Source organism: Ruditapes philippinarum, unplaced genomic scaffold (genome assembly GCF_026571515.1).
Source record: "Ruditapes philippinarum isolate M1 unplaced genomic scaffold, ASM2657151v2 ctg767_1_1_1_1, whole genome shotgun sequence".
In the NCBI taxonomy this organism is placed as follows: Eukaryota; Metazoa; Mollusca; class Bivalvia; order Venerida; family Veneridae; genus Ruditapes; species Ruditapes philippinarum.
The window spans coordinates 1-22,855 of NW_026866214.1; the positions used below are offsets into that span (position 1 = coordinate 1).

General features: G+C 32.9%; 1 protein-coding gene across 3 annotated transcripts in view; it reads right to left on the bottom strand.

Moving 5' to 3' along the window:
• Positions 1 to 2,335: 2,335 nt before the first annotated feature.
• Positions 2,336 to 22,855, bottom strand: part of LOC132731735 (tRNA (guanine-N(7)-)-methyltransferase non-catalytic subunit wdr4-like) — an 81,590-nt gene continuing 61,070 nt past the window's right edge. For all 3 annotated transcript variants that reach the window (XM_060717982.1, XM_060717981.1, XM_060717983.1), the window contains 7 exons: positions 22,494 to 22,650; positions 21,666 to 21,778; positions 20,630 to 20,687; positions 13,203 to 13,477; positions 11,864 to 12,062; positions 10,312 to 10,375; positions 2,336 to 3,093 (listed from right to left, as the gene is read on the bottom strand). In XM_060717982.1, coding sequence (XP_060573965.1) covers positions 2,945 to 3,093; positions 10,312 to 10,375; positions 11,864 to 12,062; positions 13,203 to 13,477; positions 20,630 to 20,687; positions 21,666 to 21,778; positions 22,494 to 22,650 — 1,015 coding nt within the window. In that variant the 3' untranslated portion in view covers positions 2,336 to 2,944. The remainder of the gene's footprint in view (positions 3,094 to 10,311; positions 10,376 to 11,863; positions 12,063 to 13,202; positions 13,478 to 20,629; positions 20,688 to 21,665; positions 21,779 to 22,493; positions 22,651 to 22,855) is intronic.

The following is a 22,855-nucleotide window of genomic DNA, read 5'->3' on the forward strand; positions in this document are numbered from 1 at the left end:
GTGGAAACGGGATTTTTTTCACAATCTGGATACACAGAATTCTATGGGCTGCTTTTCTCAAGATTAAAATTAAATTCCTAAATCGGATTACCTGTTCCTCGGAAAAAAAGCTTTTTTTTTGCCACAGAAATTATTTGAAGAAAGTGATCTCACATTTATAAACGTATTAATGAGTCAATGAATATTTCTAGTGTTCTTCACACGGAATTTTATACTTGGGGTGGGGGTAATTATATTGGACTATGATTAAAGAATCGACCAGTAAAATTCCTATGTGATTTTTTGAAAACTAACTTAAAACCCTTCAAGCTATTGTCATAAAATCAAAAACTGAATTGAAGAAAATCAGAAAAATCAATCATTTAAACGCAGTGGCAGAAGATTAGGGTAGAATCAAAGATAGGCCTTATTTAGAGAAAAATATTTCAAAATTCTCGAAAGGAAAAAAATCCGTCCTATAGAAATAGATACCAATATGATAGTAACAAAAACTTCGTTCTGCGGGTGGAAAATAAGGTCGCACTGGCTTTACCATTAAAAAGGTTATGTCAGAAATTAAAAAAATCTAGGAAAGGGCTCTGGCTATATCTTTGTGATATAGTTTTTTCTTTTATTCAAAGGCCGATTTCATTTGAAAAAAAAAAACCTGTTGAAGGTCAAGATGAAATAATTATATCCATAACCCTTTAACAAGGCACCTCTCTGCTGTATAAACCAATTTAGGATGTCATTGATTTCTATGCCAACAAGTCGGCTGTTTTTATACTTTCTTGAGCAAACTCACTCTGTGCTATGGGGAGGACTAATGGCAATGCAAAAAAACACCCTCCAGTGTTGAAGTTGTTATATATGCTTTATGTTTCAGGTTCAACTTTAAGCGTCGAGGTTTGAATACCGCTTACACCGGCGAGGTTAGGCACTTTTCCATAACCTCTCATGAACAGACTCGATAAAACCCCAAGTCAATGTTCAGTCACTTGATGATTTTGCTTGCATTGCTCTTTACGGATCTTTGTTCTAGAATTTTCATAATCACTATGGCGACAAGTACTACATGTGATGAGCAGAAACATACTTTTTTTTGATTTCAAAGTCAAAATCAAATCAACCATCATATTGCCCCCACTGAAAGCCTTGCTCTATATTTGGGTTTTCCCCAAAGGTTACATATTTTTTTAAGGGATTTTAAGGGGGCAAAGCAAATTTTAAATTTCAGAAAGCATGCATCAATTTTTTTGATCTTTTTACATTTCAAGGGATATTGAGCTTTCTGCTTTTTGGGTTTGGAAAACCACAACCCTACATTATTTTAGACACCAGACACCCCGAAAAAAACCAAAACAAACAATGAAAATCTTTTTCACATGACCCCAGACGGAGCTTAAACCCACATTAGTGACCGCGAGTGGTTCGAAGTGGTCAAACATTACCACTAAGCTATGAAGGACTCCCAAGTCACATTGCATACAGACAGACATGTTACACATGGAAAAATGTATATCTTTGCAGCAAAGATATACATTTTTCCATGTGTAACATGCCAATTTGCATAATTAAACTTCTGGGATAAAAGATAACATTTCGCTTGCCCGGGAAGCAACATTGTCACAATATATACAAAAAAGTCTGATTTTTTTACATTTTTTATTTCTTCAAAAAAGCAAGTTTTTTAACATAATGTTTTAGTGAAATGGACAGTTTTATGTAATTAAACTAACTGTATTGCAATAGTACTTAATTGCTATTATACAAAAGTACAAATATTGACAAAAATATGGCATAAAAATACTTCTTTATGACAGCATATACAGTTCAATTTTTTATATAAATGTATATTTTTGCATGTTCTATATCTACTCACAAGTATTTAATAATACATGTTACATGTATATGAATTGAAAACTCGAAGTAAAGCAGTCACATAAGAAAAGATAACCCTAGAAAAATATGTTACTCCTTACATTCTTTTCTTATGTTAATTTCTTACATTTTGTTATGAATATATTTCACACTTATAATATACAATGTAACCTCTGTTGAGAGGTCCCTTTGTAGAACAACCACCTCTCTACAATAACAGTATTAATACTTCCAAAAGTAAGACTAAAATACCCTCTCTTGAGCAACACCCCTCAACAACAACCACAATGTCTGTCTCCCAGAGGGTGTTGCTAGGCAGAGGTTATACTGTTTATTTCAATTACTGTATCTTTAACTCTTTCCCTGCCTACAAAAGACGTTTTCCCATCCCACATGCAGAATCAAAATGTATACACTTATCATTGAAATATTAAATGACTGATATTATTTATTGACTTTTACGGTTTCTTTACCATATTTTTGGATTTATATTGGAACAAAAAATCCTTATGTCTTAACTTTGTATTATTTATTCCAAATAACTACAGGTTTTAAATATTTTATAATGAGTACTTATTATAGTGGATCCTGTAAAAATTTACCTTTCAAGTACATTGTAATTTCATAATTTAAGTTTTAACAGGAAAAGGGTTAACTTTTAAAATGTAAGCCTTAACATGTTAATGCAAGTCACAGTTTGAAAAATTGATTGGCAAACTTTATTTCAAGCATATTCTTCTTTGCCATTTAAACTTTTCATTTCCATCATCATTTCAGCTAAAAGTTCATAATATGCTTGCACCTTGCCCATATCTATTACCAAATAACAAAGTTAAAATGACATTTCAAAAATTTGACCTGTAAAAATCAAGGTCATATTTGGGTCAAGGTCATGCTTCAACACAAATAAAGTTTCTGTCCATTCTTCTTTTGTCACAAACTTTATGTCTTAAATGCCTATTTTCTGATCAAACTTAACACTTAAAGTTTTAGTATTTTAATGTTCATTTCCAACTACCAATGCAATATACATGTAGTGTCATTTTTTTCTGTTCAAACTAAGCACATATATCCCTTAACATCATCAACTGGTTTTAAGTTTCTTTTGTGGTGGCTGCTGTTTGTTTTTCTGTGCATTTATTCGTTCTTCTTTCTTTTCTAAATACTTCTGTACATTGTTATGTGGCTGAATTTTCTGGAGACGCATGGACAGTTTTGGACAGTCGATAGATGCTGAAATTGTAAAAAATTAAATTATGTTAAAAGTCCATAGACAAAATGATAGATCTATTATAAGAAACATGTAAAGTGGAAATATCTTCAAGTCCAATTTTGACTAAATTTTAATAATTTTGATTTTAACATTATACACATATTTTCATAAATTTAATTTAACAACTCTAACTTTCTATTCTTTAGTTTTTTAAATAACAATAGCTCCCTTTTCCTTTATAATCATGAAAATGATGGAATAAACATTTAGCATTTCTAAAAAGACTATCAATTGGTAAATGCCAGTGGCCATGATCAGTATAGACTGGTAAATGTCAGTGGCCATGATCAGTATAGACTGGTAAATGTCAGTGGCCATGGTCAGGTTTGTCAGTGGCCATGATTCAGTATAGACTGGTAAATGTCAGTGGCCATGGTCAGTATAGACTGCGTAAATGTCAGTGGCCATGGTCAGTATAGACTGGTAAATGTCAGGGCCATGATCAGTATAGATTGGTAAATGTCAGTGGCCATGATCAGTATAGATTGGTAAATGTCAGTGGCCATGATCAGTATAGACTGGTAATGTCAGTGGCCATGATCAGTATAGATTGGTTAATGTTAGTGGCCATGATCAGTATAGACTGGTAAATGTCAGTGGCCATGATCAGTATAGACTGGTAAATGTCAGTGGCCATGATCAGTATAGACTGGTTTTAAATGTCAGTGGCCATGATCAGTATTAGACTGGTAAATGTCAGTGGCCAATGATCAGTATAGACTGGTAAATGTCAGTGGCCATGATCAGTATAGACTGGTAAATGTCAGTGGCCCCATGATCAGTATAGACTGGTAAATGTCAGTGGCCATGATCAGTATAGACTAGTTAAATGTCAGTGGCCATGATCAGTATAGACTGGTAAATGCCAGTGGCCATGAATCAGTATAGACTTGGTAAATGTCAGTTGCCATGATCAGTATAGACTGGTAAATGTCAGTGGCCATGATCAGTAAAGACTGGTAAATGTCAGTTGCCATGATCAGTATAGACTGGTAAATGCCAGTGGCAATGATCAGTAAAGACTGGTAAATGTCAGTTGCCATGATCAGTATAGACTGGTAAATGCCAGTGGCCATGATCAGTATAGACTGGTAAATGTCAGTTGCCATGATCAGTATAGACTGGAAAATGTCAGTGGCCATGATCAGTATAGAGTAAGGCCAGCCTTGAAAACCAGCCACATAATTCGCCCCATTAAAGCAAAAAGGTACCAAGCGACATTTTGGCCAAAAATGACTTTTTAACATTTTCCATTATGTTTTAATGTTATCTTCAATCTGTAGAAATATCTCTGTAGTATCATGTTTATTTACAGACATATAAGGTTATGTAAAAAGGTACAATGTCAATATTTTCCCATTTAGTAATGCAAAAAGGTACCATATGTATACCAGTTTGAGCAAAAAGGTACCAAGTGTCACATAGTACCTTTTTGCTTTGATTGACTATATAAGTTTTGAGCACTTATTTTAATGCAAAAAGGAACCATGTGTCACATGGTCCCTTTCTGCACACAAAGAATTTACAACCCTTAAGATTATTTTATATATTAAATTGTTTGCTTGGTACCTTTTAGCTTTTTAATGAATACACAATTTAGATGTTGATAAGGACATCAAATATAACAATATATCCCAGATTATTGTTTCTGTTTTAAATTGAGGAATGATAACAGTGTAAAGATAATAATTATGTATAAATGACTTATTCACAAAAACGTGGACGTTAAAAGAAAAGTAATTGACTATACTCGTGTCAACAAGATACATGGGTTATATGGAAAGAGAAGCATGACAGGGAAGCGTACACCTGCAAATAAACTAGATTATGATATAGTTAAATTGGTGAAACAGCATAAAGAGTAATTTCCTAAAATGAAATCTCATTCTACAAGAAGAAAAAAACTTAAAATAACTGAATACCTATCTTATGACTATGACTTAAACATTAAAAAGATGTGGAAACTGTAAACTATTGAATGTGAAACAAAGGAAATGAAACCTGTTAAGCAATATACGTATAGGAAGGCAGTAGGCACACTAGATCAAGGAACCATATATTGAACATCAAAAACAGAAAGAAAATTCACAAGAAGTAAAGGTTAAAAATAAAGTTGAAACAAAAGGTGACACATGCGTTTAAGTTGCATGTTTTGATCTCAAGGCCGTTGTAACAACCCCTTGCTCATTAGTGAGTAAGCTTTACTATTCAAGAAAACTTTTGCTACACAACTTGACAGTATATTCCTTATGAGACAAAAATGTTGTATGTCATGTATGGGATAAAACAAACTGCAAAGAGAGGCATGTGAACTAGCTTCCTGCTTAATAAAAGCCCTTTTTTACTTGCCTGAGTGCTAATGTCAAATAAGTCATTATTTTTCAGATTCATACGGGGGACAAAACAGAAATTAATTCGTAGCTATGTCTCTTCTTTATATTATCACAAGTTCCAAATTTAAGATTGATCATCACAAATTTCTTGTATCGGGTCACACACAAACGGAGTGACAACTTGACTCTTGAAGGGGCAAAGAAAACAATTCCTGTATAATTATGTATCATTCAGTTGTGTTCTCTTATATCACTGTGGCCAGAAAATCACAGCCAAACATTGATGTGCCAATGAAATATAACCATGTTTTTCATTTCAAATACTTCATTAAAATAACAGTGTCCGAGACTCAAAACATCCATTGACAGACAAAGAGTAAACTGGCGACAGGTGAAATGGATGCAGGTACCAAAGGAAAGCCCAAAGTCAGTTTTTGTAAATAACAGCTTCAATGCAGAAGCTTTTATGGAAAATAGAAGTTCAAAATACAGAATCTAGACAGAAAGAAAGTATCCATGGACAAATGGTGAACAAGATATGAAGTTATGATATCAAAACCGCCAGTTTCTATTCAAAAGAAAAATAACTTGATTACTTTGTGTGCAAAGAAAATTATCCCAAAAGAGTTCCATAATTATAATGCCACTTAACAAACATACAGGAGTGAAAAGGGTTATGTCACGATGGAATCGGATGAGAATGATTCTGACTTTGACTCTTACAATGTAAGAGATTTTGACATAGGCATTGAGATTGATCACATAGGAAGACTTTCAAAACATGCAATGTGATAGTTGTATCAGACATTTACTGAAAACACAAGAATTTCATATTTTTATTTGCATCATTGTAAAATAAAGCTGTAACTAAATGATGCTTTATGTTAATATTGTTAGGACAAAAAGGTGCCAACTGCCATATGGTACCTTTTATTGATATATTCGACAGCAAATGTTTAAAATCATACAATGCAAAAAGGGGCCAAGCGATCATATGGTACCTTCTTGCATTTGTCGGTCAAAATATTTATTAGTGCAAAAAGGAACCATTGCGTTTAATTGATTAATTATCACTAATTAGTGATATATAAGTTTTCCAACTTTTTGAGCATGTATATTCAAATATTATCTAAATATATGTGAAGTTTCTTTGCCATGCTGGAAAAACCTGATTTGATATTGAACTTCAAATCTTTAAACGCGATTTTCTCGAAAACATGAAAATGTCACTTGGTACCTTTTTGCTTTAATGGGGCGATATATTATTAGTTGTTTTCACTTTTTTTGTATCAAAATCCCTTGTATTAACAGCTGGCAATTGCAAATACATAAGCAGGAAACGTCCCTTATAAAACATAAACATAGTAAGCATCACAGGTATATTAGCCCTCTAAGAATGCTTTCTTGGCACAGAGAAAGCAGTACAGCTTCCTTAACCAGTCTGCTTTTTAACCAATTAGCCAAAGTGACTACTGTAGAGCTTCCTAACATTCTAAACCACAGATAACACAGTACAGCTTCCTTTATCACTTCACCAAAATATTGCTTCCTTAACCACTTAGCCAGATACCCCATAGAACAGGTTCTTTAAGCACTTAGCCACAAACACCTCAATAATGCTTCATAAACCACTAAGCCACAGTACAGCTTTCTTTATCAATAAGTCATAGAGACCATAGCCACTTAGCCACATTAAGTCAAAGTAACGCTTTCTTTCACACTTAACCAAAATACTGCTTCCTCAATCAGTTAGCCACAAACACCACAGTACACCTTCTTAAACACTTAACCATAGACATCAAAGTACTTCTTCAATCATTTAGCCACATACAACATGGTACAGCTTCCTTAACCACTTAGTCACACACACCACAGTACACATTCCTAAACCACTTAGTCACAGACCCCAAGATACAGCTTAATTAATCACTTAGCCACAGACCCTAAGATACAGCTTCCTTAATCACTTAGCCAAAGACCCCAAGATACAGCTTCCTTTATCACTTAGCCACATACCCTAAGATACAGCTTCCTTAATCACTTAGCCACAGACCCCAAGATACAGCTTCCTTAATCACTTAGCCACAGACACCAAGGTACAGCTTCCTTAATCACTTAGCCACAGACACCAAGGTACAGCTTAATTAATCACTTAGTCACAGACCCTAAGATACAGCTTCCTTAATCACTTAGCCACATACCCCAAGATACAGCTTAATTAATCACTTAGCCACAGACCCTAAGATACAGCTTCCTTAATCACTTAGCCACATACCCCAAGATACAGCTTAATTAATCACTTAGCCACAGACCCTAAGATACAGCTTCCTTAATCACTTAGCCACAGACACCAAGGTACAGCTTAATTAATCACTTAGCCACAGACCCCAAGATACAGCTTTCTTAATCACTTAGCCACAGACCCCAAGATACAGCTTAATTAATCACTTAGCCACAGACCCTAAGATACAGCTTCCTTAATCACTTAGCCACAGACCCTAAGATACAGCTTCCTTAATCACTTAGCCACATACCCCAAGATACAGCTTAATTAATCACTTAGCCACAGACCCTAAGATACAGCTTCCTTAATCACTTAGCCACAGACCCTAAGATACAGCTTCCTTAATCACTTAGCCACAGACACCAAGGTACAGTTTTCTTAATCACTTAGCCACATACCCCAAGATACAGCTTAATTAATCACTTAAGCCACAGACCCCAAGATACAGCTTAATTAATCACTTAGCCACAGAACCTAAGATACAGCTTCCTTAATCACTTAGCCACAGACACCAAGGTACAGCTTTCTTAATCACTTAGCACATACCCTAAGATACAGCTTAATTAATCACTTAGTCACAGACCCTAAGATACAGCTTCCTTAATCACTTAGCCACAGACACCAAGGTACAGCTTTCTTAATCACTTAGCCACAGACACCAAGGTACAACTTTCTTAATCACTTAGTCACAGACCCCAAGATACAGCTTAATTAATCACTTAGCCACAGACCCCAAGATACAGCTTTCTTAATCACTTAGCCACAGACCCCAAGATACAGCTTAATCAATCACTTAGCCACAGACCCTAAGATACAGCTTCCTTAATCACTTAGCCACAGACCCTAAGATACAGCTTCCTTAATCACTTAGCCACATACCCCAAGATACAGCTTAATTAATCACTTAGCCACAGACCCTAAGATACAGCTTCCTTAATCACTTAGCCACAGACCCTAAGATACAGCTTCCTTAATCACTTAGCCACAGACACCAAGGTACAGTTTTCTTAATCACTTAGCCACATACCCCAAGATACAGCTTAATTAATCACTTAGCCACAGACCCCAAGATACAGCTTAATTAATCACTTAGCCACAGAACCTAAGATACAGCTTCCTTAATCACTTAGCCACAGACACCAAGGTACAGCTTTCTTAATCACTTAGCCACATACCCTAAGATACAGCTTAATTAATCACTTAGTCACAGACCCTAAGATACAGCTTCCTTAATCACTTAGCCACAGACACCAAGGTACAGCTTTCTTAATCACTTAGCCACAGACACCAAGGTACAGCTTTCTTAATCACTTTGTCACAGACCCCAAGATACAGCTTAATTAATCACTTAGCCACAGACCCCAAGATACAGCTTCCTTAATCACTTAGCCACAGACCCCAAGATACAGCTTAATTAATCACTTAGCCACAGACCCTAAGATACAGCTTCCTTAATCACTTAGCCACAGACCCTAAGATACAGCTTCCTTAATCACTTAGCCACATACCCCAAGATACAGCTTAATTAATCACTTAGCCACAGACCCTAAAATACAGCTTCCTTAATCACTTAGCCACAGACCCCCAAGATACAGCTTAATTAATCACTTAGCCACAGACCCTAAGATACAGCTTCCTTAATCACTTAGCCACAGACCCTAAGATACAGCTTTTTTAATCACTTAGCCACAGACACCAAGGTACAGCTTTCTTAATCACTTAGCCACAGACCCTAAGATACAGCCTCCTTAATCACTTAGTCACAGACCCCAAGATACAGCTTCCTTAATCACTTAGCCACATACCCCAAGATACAGCTTAATTAATCACTTAGCCACAGACCCTAAGATACAGCTTCCTTAATCACTTAGCCACAGACCCTAAGATACAGCTTCCTTAATCACTTAGCCACAGACCCCAAGATACAGCTTTCTTAATCATTTAGCCACAGACACCAAGGTACAGCTTTCTTAATCACTTGGCCACAGACCCCAAGATACAGCTTCCTTAATCACTTAGCCACAGACCCCAAGATACAGCTTCCTTAATCATTTAGCCACAGACACCAAGGTACAGCTTCTTTAATCACTTAGCCACAGACACCACAGTACAGCTTCTTTAACCACTCAGTCACAGACACCACAGTACAGTTTCCTTAACCACTTAGCCAAAGAGACCCCAGTACAGCTTTTTAAACAGAGAGATCCCAGCACGACAACTTTCACCACTTTATCACATAGAACCCAAATATAGACTCTCACCACTTAGCCATAAAGACCTCAATAAAGTGCAATACATGAAATATAAAACCTGTCACCAGACCCTGGCCCTGACATCAGCATTTGAGAAGTACCAGTATCATATATCAGCACTCAGCTTTTGGCCTAAGGCCAATATGACAACCCTTAGACATATTACATGGCCTATACAAAATCTGCAGAATAATGGCATAATATTAAAACACATCTAGACATAATCGTCTGCTATTATGATATCGTATAGATGGGATCATATCTTACTGAATAACAAAAGAATTATGCAAATGAGGTATAATAGAAAACCTTTAAAGAAGCTCCATTTGTCACATAGAAGTTTTTGCGTCTGATCTGCTATGCGTTCATTCACCTGAAATATATTAAACCAATGAAATACATGTGTTTTCTTTTATACACATATTCAGTGCATATATTTAAGTGTTTTACACGAACATGCTTCAAGGTCATGTCCAATACATTTTTGTTAGCCATAAATCTCCTAAAAAATTTCATCTTCTAAACATGTATGCACAAACACAAACATGTATGTTAGTATTTTACACATATGCTATAACAATGTAAGATCGACTACATATTCAAAAGCCATAAATTAATTAATCTTTTCAAATATTCTAATTCTTTTTTTACACATATGCATAAAATTTTGTATTTTTTGCGTCTGCTACAACAATTCCTATCTGATACACATTCATTGGACAAAAACAGATCAATTGTTTAAAACTGTCTTATCTTTTATGGTTTACACATATGCACATAAGACCTTGAAGCTTACACATATGACAGCCTGTACAGATTTATTATCTTATGCACTTTACATATATTGTAAACATATATTGTAAACATTTATTATGTAAACAAGACATTCAAAATGGTTTATCTTCTCATAATGATCAGAACACTGTAAATTATGTGAGAAGTTTATGACAAGATTCATAAGACTTTTAAAGGAACTCCACTGAGGTTTTAAAGCCTAAAAACATAAAATATGAGTTTCTTACACAGATCAGGTGTGGATGATATGCAAAAGATAATTTTAAAAATATACTCAAAAATAAGTTGATCATCATATTTTTCAGCTATTCTTAGCCCGATTTGAGTTTCAATTTTTGATAATTTTTCACACTTAGAATGATTGTTTTGAAAGAACTGAGTGAGCAAATGATCTGAAATTTTGCACACTAGTTTTTGTTCTAGACCTTCATCAAATGGAATGTAAATCTTAACCTCGAAAAATTATTTTCAGTCTCATCATGTCAAAAAACCTCAGTGGAATCCCCTATAAGTTAATACTGAATATCTTCAAGTGTTAATGAGATTTTAAAAAAAACTTAACCAAATACTTAAGTACTATCGCACACTGTGTTTAATCATCATTCTTCAAATAAGCAATCTAACAAGAGCTGTCTGTCTGTCTGTCTGTAAGACAGTGCGCATGACAGTTCTTAGTGCTTGACAGTACCCAAAGAGGCATAACTCTGTAAAAAAGGTAACTCAGAGTTATGGGACCTTAATAGATAATAATCATATTTTAGCGCTATTCTTATAATCCCTTAATTACTTTTGTAAAGTTTCTTCAGTTCTCTTAGAGATACCAAGCTGCCTGCAAAAACTTAACTAAAGTGTGACGCTGACGCTTAGTGAGTACACTACATCTCCCTATTCTGGATATGATAAAAAAAATCACCCCCCAACACAGTTTATCAATATATCCCTATTCTTGGAACAGTCAAGCTAAAAACAGATAATGGGTCAAAAGAATGTAGTACATTTTGGCTACCCTTGGTACTGCATGTGTAATCACACTCTACTGAAATCAGGACCGAATTTCTAAACTTACCTGAATATTTCCACGACTATCTTTTGTACACTCATACACTAGAACAGGTTTCTCTTCACAGTGCTGTAATATCCACACACTGTGATGATCACCAAAACATATATCCCAGGGTTCCTCTGTCAGTGTGTTATGGGAGTTTTCCGTAAGTGTGCAGCCATTTTTATGTTCTTCCACGGAAAAGAAATTCAGCTGTTTTAGTCTGAAATTATAAGAGGGTTAGTATTTTTTATATCCCAAATAGTACTTAGCTCTAATATTATTAGTACAATTAAGAGTCTTAAAATTTTACATTTTTAAATTGCACATTTTTCCGCCATTTTAACGTTTCGTAAATATTATAATGTCATGTTTGTGGTCTGTTTTAATATTTATCCTGATGAAAGACGTAAGCCGAAACTTTGAGAAGTAAAAACAATGAGTTTCTATTTATGTGTTGTTGTTGATTGTTTTATCTATTTATTAACACTTTTTTTATCAATAATATATGCCAAAATTTTTTCAGGTATATAAAAACATTGCTGAATTTAACCATATATTCAACCATAACGTATTATTTATAATTGTTGCATCAAATGTTGCAATAAATTTGTCAAATTAAATTCAATATTGCAGTATCTTGTTTTTCTTTGTATAACATTATTCACCTTCTACACTGCAAGTGACCTAGGTTTTAAATTGCAACATTTTCTTTAAAGTCCTGAATAATTAACTTCATTTGGACAAGTTTTATTTATAAAAATTATCAAAATTATGAAAAACGAAAATATTGTTAGTTCTATGACATCAGAATCAGTGTAAATGATTGACACAGACAAAGAAGAATTGAAAATTTTGAAAGATTTTTATCTTTTCTTAAAGGGATTCCACTGAGGTATCTTGACATGATGGGACTGGAAATAATTTTTTTTAGATTCATGTTCCATTTGATTATTTAAGTGTGGAAAATGAACTTAATTGAAGAGCATTGCAATGCTGTTCACTCAAATCATGATAAGTAAAGCTCAATAGTACAATTTTCAATTTATTTCTTGATATTTCATAATTATCTTCAACAAATATTTCTGTTGAACGTGCCCAAGCTGATCAATGTGAAAAATTCAAATTTTATGTTTTCAGGGCGCTTTTGGACATAGTGGAGTTCCTTTAAGCATATACTATATTAGGAATGATGCTCAATATGGCGACCAGGGGAGGTAAATAACAATATTTTTTAGCCAACAGCTGAGGACCAGGTCGACTGAATAGGTATCCTGTCATTACATTAGTGCACAAATGGTTAAAGTGATAAGACACTTGGACACCATTGTTTTTTTACTAAAAAAGTAAAAACTATAATTACCCATAATATATAACTGCTATAACATTTAATTCTTGACTATATATCATTTTCTTAACACCTGGAAGTTCATTCTGACCATCAACTTCTGTCTGACCTTCACCTTGTCCCTGACCTTCATCTTGTCCCTGACCTTGACAAACATCATTTGTTACCATGGGGACTACACTGCTATTTTTAGAATTGGTGTCACCTTGACCTTTTTTACAGGTATGACTGACTGTGTTTGTTTGGCAAATATTTTTTCCATCCAGGGTCCAACTGGCAAGGGTACCATCCTAAAAAAATATATAAATAAACAATCTGTAACAGCATTATAAAATGCGATACACATAAAAGAGCCATAACTCTGTAAAAACATACTAAATGCTATAAAAAAATGCAACAATGGGGTTGGCACAATTTCAAGGTAGCATATTTAGGGATAAACAACATGTACATGTATACATGAAGGTATCTCTAATCCTTATGAAATAATACATTTCATCCAAAGAAAACACAAATTTTTAGACTTGTTTGTTTGTTGAGTTTTACATCGCACCCACACAGCAGAAGTAAACATGGTATTTGGCAACTTTCCAACTTTACTTGTTTGATCAAGGAAGGGCACCAATGATATTCAGTAAGCTAGCTGGTCAAGGTTCCTCACAAGTCATAAAAGAAATCAAGATTCCCTGGCAGGATTCGAACTCAAGCAGCGAGGGGCAAGTGATTTGAAGTCCACCATATTAACCAATCCGGCCATGGACACCCCTCGGACTCGAAATCAATGGGCAACACTTTTAACACAAAAACTTTACATGCAGTAGTCAGTATTTATCTTTTTTCATCTTATAAAGCTGACAGTAAATGTGAAATTTAGATTTAACCTATATACCCTTCTTTTCGAAATGCTCACTTGCCAGAAATTAAATTTATAATATCCTTAAGGTTCAAAAGCTTTATAATATAAAATTTGAATTTCTTACATAGATCAACAGTGACACTTAAAACAGAGATATGCAAAAGATAATTAATAAATGTACTCAGAAAAATATTGAAAATCATATTTTTGAACTTTTCTTGGTTTGATTTGAGTGAAAAGTGTTGCAACACTTTTCAATTAAGGGAACATTTTTCACAATTAGAATTATTATTATGGAAAGACAAAGTGACCAAATGATCTAAAATTTTGTACGTAAGTTACTTCGTTATATAGACCTTCATCGAGTGGAACATTAATCTTGAAAAATATAGTTTCGTCATAAAAATAAAGTCTCTTTAAAGATCATGTAACTCATATTTTTTATGGTTTTATATCATAAATATGAAGGTCAAATGAAGATTTATTAATATTGTAACTTTCAGAAAGCATTATATGTAAAGATATTACCGAATATAACATTTCATGTTAAAGGGAGGTAATTAAAAATCTTAATTTCGATATTATAAAGTTGAAGCCAAATTTTTCAATAAGAAATGATGCATAGATTTTAATGATTACTTATAATGCGTATAAACATTTGCAGTACTTATTTAACATTATTCTTGGATGTTTGGTAATTGTTTAAGAAGAATAATTATATAGTTACATATATAAAATTTCACTTAAAAGTGTTGTTACATCCTAAACTACAACATAGTATAGTTAAATTTAAACAACCAGACTGATATGCAAAACAGTAAATAATCACCCTAGTGCAGTAATGAAAAAACACCTTTGAAATTTAATAGGAGTCAACCTGTTACTGCACTAAAATGATAGTTTAAGCCTAAAATTTTAGTTTTTAACATCAGTTGTCGGAGCCTTTCATTTAAACAGGTTGACAGAATGGTACAGGGTGACAGAATGGTACAGGGTGACAGAATGGTATAGGGTGACAGATGCACACAAAAATGCACCAAGTGACACCTTAAAACTATCCTGAGATATGCATTGTCTAAACAAAAACCAAGATATCAGATTTACAAAGGTAATTTTCTTTATACAATTCATTTTAAAAAAAAGGAGTTTCTTTTAAGGTTGTCACTTTTATTATTATGGTTGCAAACAATGATCTATGACACATTTTGTGTGAGGATTGCATCTTGTCATTATCGTTGTTTTAATTTTATATACTTTATAGTTTACATTCTTTCATTAAGATTTGCAGAGGTGAATTTAGATCCTAATATAGCTTTAAATATATAGAATATTGAGTCAAAAATTAATATCTATATTTCCAGCCTAATACCATCTTTGAATATAAAGAAAAATATTTATATTTTAATCCTAATATATCTTTGAATACAAATTTAAATTTTATATTTCAATCCTAATTTACCTTTGAATATAAAGTAAAATATTCACATTTCACTCCTAATATATTTTTGAAATATAGAATAAAATATTCATATTTCTGGCCTATCAAGTAAAATATTTATATTTCAATCCAAACAAAGTCATATACTTTTGAATATAGAGTAAAATATTGTTATTTCAATCTTAGTTTATATTTGAATATTTAAAGTAAAATATTCATATTTTAATTCATTTTGTACTTATTTTTAAAGATAAAATTATTACAATATTCCCCACATTCATGTTAATTGTGTTCATTTATCTTTTAAACAGTTTAGTTTAGTTTAATAAATTAATAAATATTCATGGATAATTAAATGCATTCATTTATTATTTTTATATCTAATTATAGCTAAGTTTGTCTTTTTAGTCATAATGCACTGTTAAAACTACAGTCAGAAATCCACATGTACTTTATAACCCTCAATAAAAAAAAAATTTAAAAAAAAATAGAATTACAGGTGAAAGTGGCTCAATTTACACATTTTCATGTAATTCTTTACTTGTATATGTTCAGTATCAACAAATTTCCAATTAAAACCCATTAAATGGACATCATAATTGAGAACTCTCATTTTTTAAACACTTCAAAAGGATCCAATTCATATAGCCAGAGCGGACAATTTGTTTATCTTGTAAAGCAAACAAATGAAAACAGAATTTCTCGCTATTCATACTGGGACCCTGTAATTAAGCCCTCTAAAAATAACCGAGCATGGAAAGCCCTATGGTGGGTTTTTTCAATCAATCACAACTTTATTTCTCAATATTTCTACCAGAATCTGCAATTTCACCCCTTGTTTAAACTGCAATCCCCAAAGCCTCCCACACAAATTTTCAAGTTAAACAATCAAGCGCACCACATGCAGATTTTTTTTAAACAACACAATAAATCAAGCACAGCAGGTAGAATTATATTTCCAAAACCAGTCAAACGAGAGAAGAAGAAAAAAAAACACAGAAAATACAACCAGTCTAACTGTCTAACAGTAGACTGGAACAGCCGATAAAATTCAAACTTCCATTTTTAATGATTGACAACCTCTGTAACAACAATAAAGAAACGCACTGGAGCTATAAAATGCTTAATTTACCGTTAATTAATTGCCGTATTAGTGATAAGAATCAAGGGGGAGATATGCAGCAATCACGTTCAGTTTGTGTCCCCGGCTCAACGATAGCCTCTCACAACCTTCAAACACACATGTTAATTAAATAGACAGTTAGAATGGAGATAAGATCACATTGCCTTATATGGAATTGCTTGAAAGGTAAACTAACGTGGGCTGAGAAACACTGGATGGGGAAACAGATGTACAAACGTTTTTACAAACATATCGGTCTCCGTGCTTTAATAGGAAATACTCGTAATACATAGAATATAAAACCATACATATGTCACATGACTTGGATTGGGCTGATTAGCATTACAAGATTAATGCTGATTTATGGGCATTTCTTTTTTCCCCCGTTTTTTTGTTTTTTGTTGGTTTTTTTAAATTTTTCCATCCTGCTTTTTATGTTTGTTTTTTTTTGCTGATTATATTTTTCTTCACTTGTTCTGACAACCTCATGCCATCTATCTTACATGAGAAAAAATTTTCATGTTAATGTTTTAACGAAACAAAATTTGAATCAAACATCCATTACTTGTGATAAGTTAATTTTTAGTCATTTAATACATGCTGAATATATACATTACAAGTAAAATATATGCATTACAAGTAAAATATATGCATTACAAGTAAAATATATGCATTACAAGTAGAATATATGCATTACAAGTAAAATATATACATTACAAGTAAAATATATGCATTACAAGTAAAATGTATACATTACAAGTAAAATATATGCATTACAAGTAAAATGTATACATTACAAGTAAAATATATGCATTACAAGTAAAATATATGCATAACAAGTAAAATATATACATTACAAGTAAAATATATGCATTACAAGTAAAATATATGCATTACAAGTATAATCTATTTAAGGTGGTACTCACATAAATGTCATTTAAACCAAGTTATTTTAGTAATAATTGTTATTCATTTAATCTTTGTGCATTAAATGTCGTTAATCATCATAAAAAATAACATATTTGAAAACAATGCCTTTGTAAATGATTGATTTTGAATAAAAATCCTAAAATTTTAAATCGTCATATCAAAGTCATTTTTTATTTTTTTGTCATCAAACTTTTGGAAAATAACCATACTCTTATTATCTGGGGAACCGTGTCTCAAATTTTTTATATCTTTTCTCAAAAAAAAATTACGTAACGTCAAACAAAATATGCGACTTTTTTCACCATACATATTACGTAATTAAAGATAATTAAGTCGCTGATTGAGCAAACAAAAATCCCTGACACGGTTCCCTCCGTAAATGAATTTCCTTTCATGTGCTTTAAACCGCATGTTAATTGCTTGATTATTAAAAAAGTTATGCCGATTCAAAGTTAGTCCGACCCGCATCAAACGAAGTGTCATATATCGGCTGTTCTCTCTCGGACCCCTACGTTTCACGCTAAATAATTGCATAATACACAAATATCGCACCAGAGAGGGTCACAAGTTGCGGTAACATACTCTAACAACATTTTATGACCCAGTGACATCTGACCAATTAAAAAGCTGCTGATTAATATCAGTTTATAGCCGAAATTTCTTCAATTCTTAACGTGATTTACTGTTCGTCTAGTATCTGTCGCACATGTCACGTGACTATCGGTAAAATTTGAGGCACTCAGTGGGGGCAAATGGAACGCATTTGCGCACCGCTAGCGGTATATTTAATTGTTTCCTATTTGAAGTTTATTATTATTATCATCAGCATTATTATTGTATTATACCAGTGTCACTCTGCCTGTGTATTCGTGTATGAAATTCCGTTAAAATATAAAATAAAATAACAAAAAACTGAGCTTCTGACAGTCTTTTAAAGTCCATGGTAGATGTACAAATAAGAACGGGATAGTATATATTTTTTCCACCAAATTGATAATGCTTCACATATTTTAATAAAAGGCATTACTCGATCATTATGATGTGGCCTTCTTGACTTCTATTATCATGAATATCATCTATGCACGGCATAGAGATCCAGTTTCTACCGGGATAGACAATAAATTTCATACTTTGTCCCAGATTTATTAGTACTGTGTCGGATTTACTGGCGAACAATTTATTTTCCCTGAGAATATATTTTAATATCTTTTTTTTATTCATAGAGAAATAATCATCCTTAGACAATCTAAAATGGTTTAGAAATTTGCCAGGGACACCTTACCACAAGTCATGTAAGCGTTCTCATAAAAAATGTCGTCTGTTGTTGTTTTACTTGACATTGTTAGAAAACGAGGTTGAGTGTAAAGTAAGCCCTTGAATCCGTACAAAAGTCTATCAACTCAATGTTATATATATCAGATTAACGGGATAGTTAAATTATTTTCACACATTATGGATATTTTAGCAACTACATTTTTAATCAACCCCGTGGTCGTGCGATTTGCCGCTATGCTTAATTATTTATGTTTCATACATTATGTTACGTACATTGGCCGACAATTTCTTAATTTATAAAAAAAGCTAAATGTTGAGATATTCATAAAAGATGTACGGTAGATAAACGATACATGTATTACGTGAAGTATGGACCAGTATGGACCTGTAATTCACGGATATATGGAACTACCGATTTCCCTCATTGATGCCTCAACAGGGGGCGGAGCGTTATCGATAATCGACAGGTTACGCGAGTAGCAGATACAAATAGTATAGGTACCGTTTTAAATCGTTTAAAAACACATTTTTTGGACTAACTGCTTCCAAAATTAAATCACGAATGTGTTCAGAAAAGGTTGATAAATCTACTTAGCAAAAAATCTCATTTTAGGTATTTTCAGTGATAATTGACTCCGTTGTCACCTTAAAGGTTTTATACAATGTGGAAATCATCTCACTATTTAACTGTTAAAGTGTGCAAAAAAAGTACACAACCTGAGATCAAAATCATATATTAACAAAATTAATATAACAATACAACATAACAAAAATAAATAATAAAATAAATAAAATTTAAAAAAATAGAAAAGGAAAAAAAATTTTTTTTAAACAAATTAATCTCCTTTTCGACACAAATTGAAATTTTATGTAAATTTTTCAAACAAAAATGATTCTTTTAAAAAAATTTAACTCGTATATCAATGAAACCCTTATAAATTTAATTAATTTTTTTTTCTCTTGAACAGATTTCTATTTCACACGCAACAAAAAAAAATCCGCGATACTGATCTGAAGCCACTAAAAATAATCATTCAACAATAATTAATGTTCATTGATACGATTTCAATGTAATACAATGATAAAATGACAAATTTGATAGTATCTATGAATTTTTAAACAAACTGAACACAAGGGGAGATAATGGCTGGCCTAGGGCACCAGGTTAGGCCGCTCACCCATGCAATCTGTACATACTCTGCATGGACTCTATCATAACTGCTGGCTCCTTGGAATTTTGATACTTTGAATATTTTAGTCTTTCAAAATAACAATGGACAATTCTGAATTAAGATTAGGACATGTTCATTAATTTAATGTAAGTATAGATTACTGCTGATGTATCATGGTTAAATTAATTTTTCTATTTCTGTGCTTCAACCTTTAAAATAAAGGCACCAAATATTTCTGGCTGGAGCTTCATTTAAACATACTGAAAAATGACCTTGATGTCTAAATAACTTATATGTCTAGTGACCTCAATGTCTAGATGACCTTGATGTCTAAATAACTTATATGTCTAGTGACCTCAATGTCTAGATGACCTTGACATTTATAACTGTCATTTGGGATGATGACCTTGTTTTACAAAATACTAATAATTTTATTCTGCAAGATTTAACTTAAGCAAAAATCAACATTTTTTTGTTATTCTCAAGCAAATTTTACAAACTTCAACCTTTTTTTATATCAATATTATGGTTCAACTAGACAAAGGTTTTGTTGTGGTTTTCATCACATGATACAAAATGTTTGAATGTGAAACCTATATTTTGTCAGTATGACTAAAAATTAAAAATACTTTTTTTTCAACAACTTACCCCAGAGCCAGAAACCAGGCAGCTGAATTCTTTCAAGTACAAAACTTGGCTCACGCACCTGTTATAATATAAAATACATGTACTGTGAATTCCAATTAATTTCGTGGACATGAAATTTCATGGTTTTGTCATAAGGAACATTTTCGTGGGTTCTTAAATTCGTGAACAGTTTTTATTTTACCAAAGAGTAAAATGTAAACAATTGGATGCTAAATAATCTTACAGCAGACGAAAAGATCGTTGGATCTAAATTTGTGGGTTGACGTCACTTATCCACGAAAACCACAAATTTTAGTTCCCTACGAATAAAAATGATTTTGCAGTATGTGACATAATAACCAGTAAAAATAAATCACTACCAATCATACAGTATAACCTTTGTAGAGCAACCACCCTTTGAGAGATAATGATTATTGGTTGTTAGTGAGAGGTGGTTGCTCAAGAGAGGTTTAAAGGAACTCCACCGAGTTCCAAAATCCTAAAAACCTAAAATTTGAATTTCTTAAAAATTGATTAGCTGGGACACTTAAAACAGAAAGATATGTGAAAGATAATTAATAAAACCAGGCAACTAACAGTTACTTCATTTGTCATAATGTATGTCCGTGAAGGATCGTCTTGCTATTTTCTTCCTGTTTATTTTTACAAAAATTTCAACACATTTTTTTCGCCATATCTCAGCAGTTGATCCTCCTCACCGGCTTTCCTGGATAACTAACCAGTAATTACTAGTAACTATTTCTCTGCAAGTGACCAATTAATTATCCCAAATAATTTCTGTATCACTGGTATAAGGGACAAAATAAATATTCATTAGTCTCCATGTCCGAGAACAATTGTCACGGAGAAATTACGCCTCTACCGAGGATCGAACCAACGGCCCCTGGCTTACTTATCCAATGCCTTTCTTACAGCGTTAAGCTGGTCTTGTTCTATACAAGTAATGGAAGAAATGCCAGAAGGTCAGTATAGTGACTTGCACTTAAAGTGTTACATAAATATGAAGTTTGACAAAATAAAAATGTTGTATATTTACTCAGAGTGTAGTAGACAGTAGGCATGTATGTTGTATGCGTTGGGGTAATGACTGATGCGAATTTTCTCGTCTCTGTCACATGTTATAATGTACTTGTCGTCACTTGACATAGCCTGTAAAATACAAAATCATATTCCCTATCAGAGCCATTGTTGCCTTTAACACTGCAAATTTTGTATGAATGGAGTCGCCCTTCTTTGAATATGGAGCTAATTACTAATGATTTAAAGTGTATAAAGCCATTATCTCTGCCGCCTGCAGCTTAAAATACATGTAGTCTGGTTTGAATTTCGAAAAAAAAAAATTCTAAAAGAAGTATATTGGTATATTTCCTTAAAAGTGAATGGCGCATTCATGAAATCATTGCCAAGTGGTTAAAAGCTTACTTAAAATAGCAGTATAATATTTTGTTCTGGAACATTTTATTCTTTTTACGTACAGTATTTATGCGTGTTAAATAATGGAAACATTGTATTTTACAATTCTGTCAAGAATTAACAATAACATTAAAGAAACAACATAATTTTTTGCCGTTTTATTAAATTTTATGAAAATTTTTCAAAACATTACAATTTTCAACTCGCATAAAATAGACGTTATCTGGAATTCGGCAAAGCGGGCTTTCATTATCCGGCTAATCTGAAGGTACAAACTTTTACCATTATAGCTTCACGGTGCACTAACCAGCACAATAGATTCAAGTCAACCTATTTCGCTTATTGTTGAAGCTGTTACTGTCACAGTCTGTTTGTACCTACTTTATTAGCTGGGAAAAACCCAAATATTCTTCATTCCAGAATAAGTCTATTGCCTAATTATGTTACTTACAATATCAAGTATCAGTGATAAATGTCCAAGAATTAGTTCTCCGCTGGCACTTGTATCAATGAGAGAGAACTTGTACACGTCCCCTGTCCGGTCAGCCACCACTACTTCTTTCTCGTTTTGTGGAAACGTGATTGCTGTGCATCGTGAAGGAACCAGCCTGAAATAAACAGAAAAATTCTTTGAATAATAATATATATAATCATATGTATCACCACATTAATATGTTTAACAAAATCACCAAAAGAAAACTAAAATTTTATTTCTTGGTACGATAAAAAAAATCTTGACAAAATGTGACCTTTACCTTTTGACCTACTAACCCAAATAGTTAAGTTTAGAATGCCACATTGTCAGAGACTTAT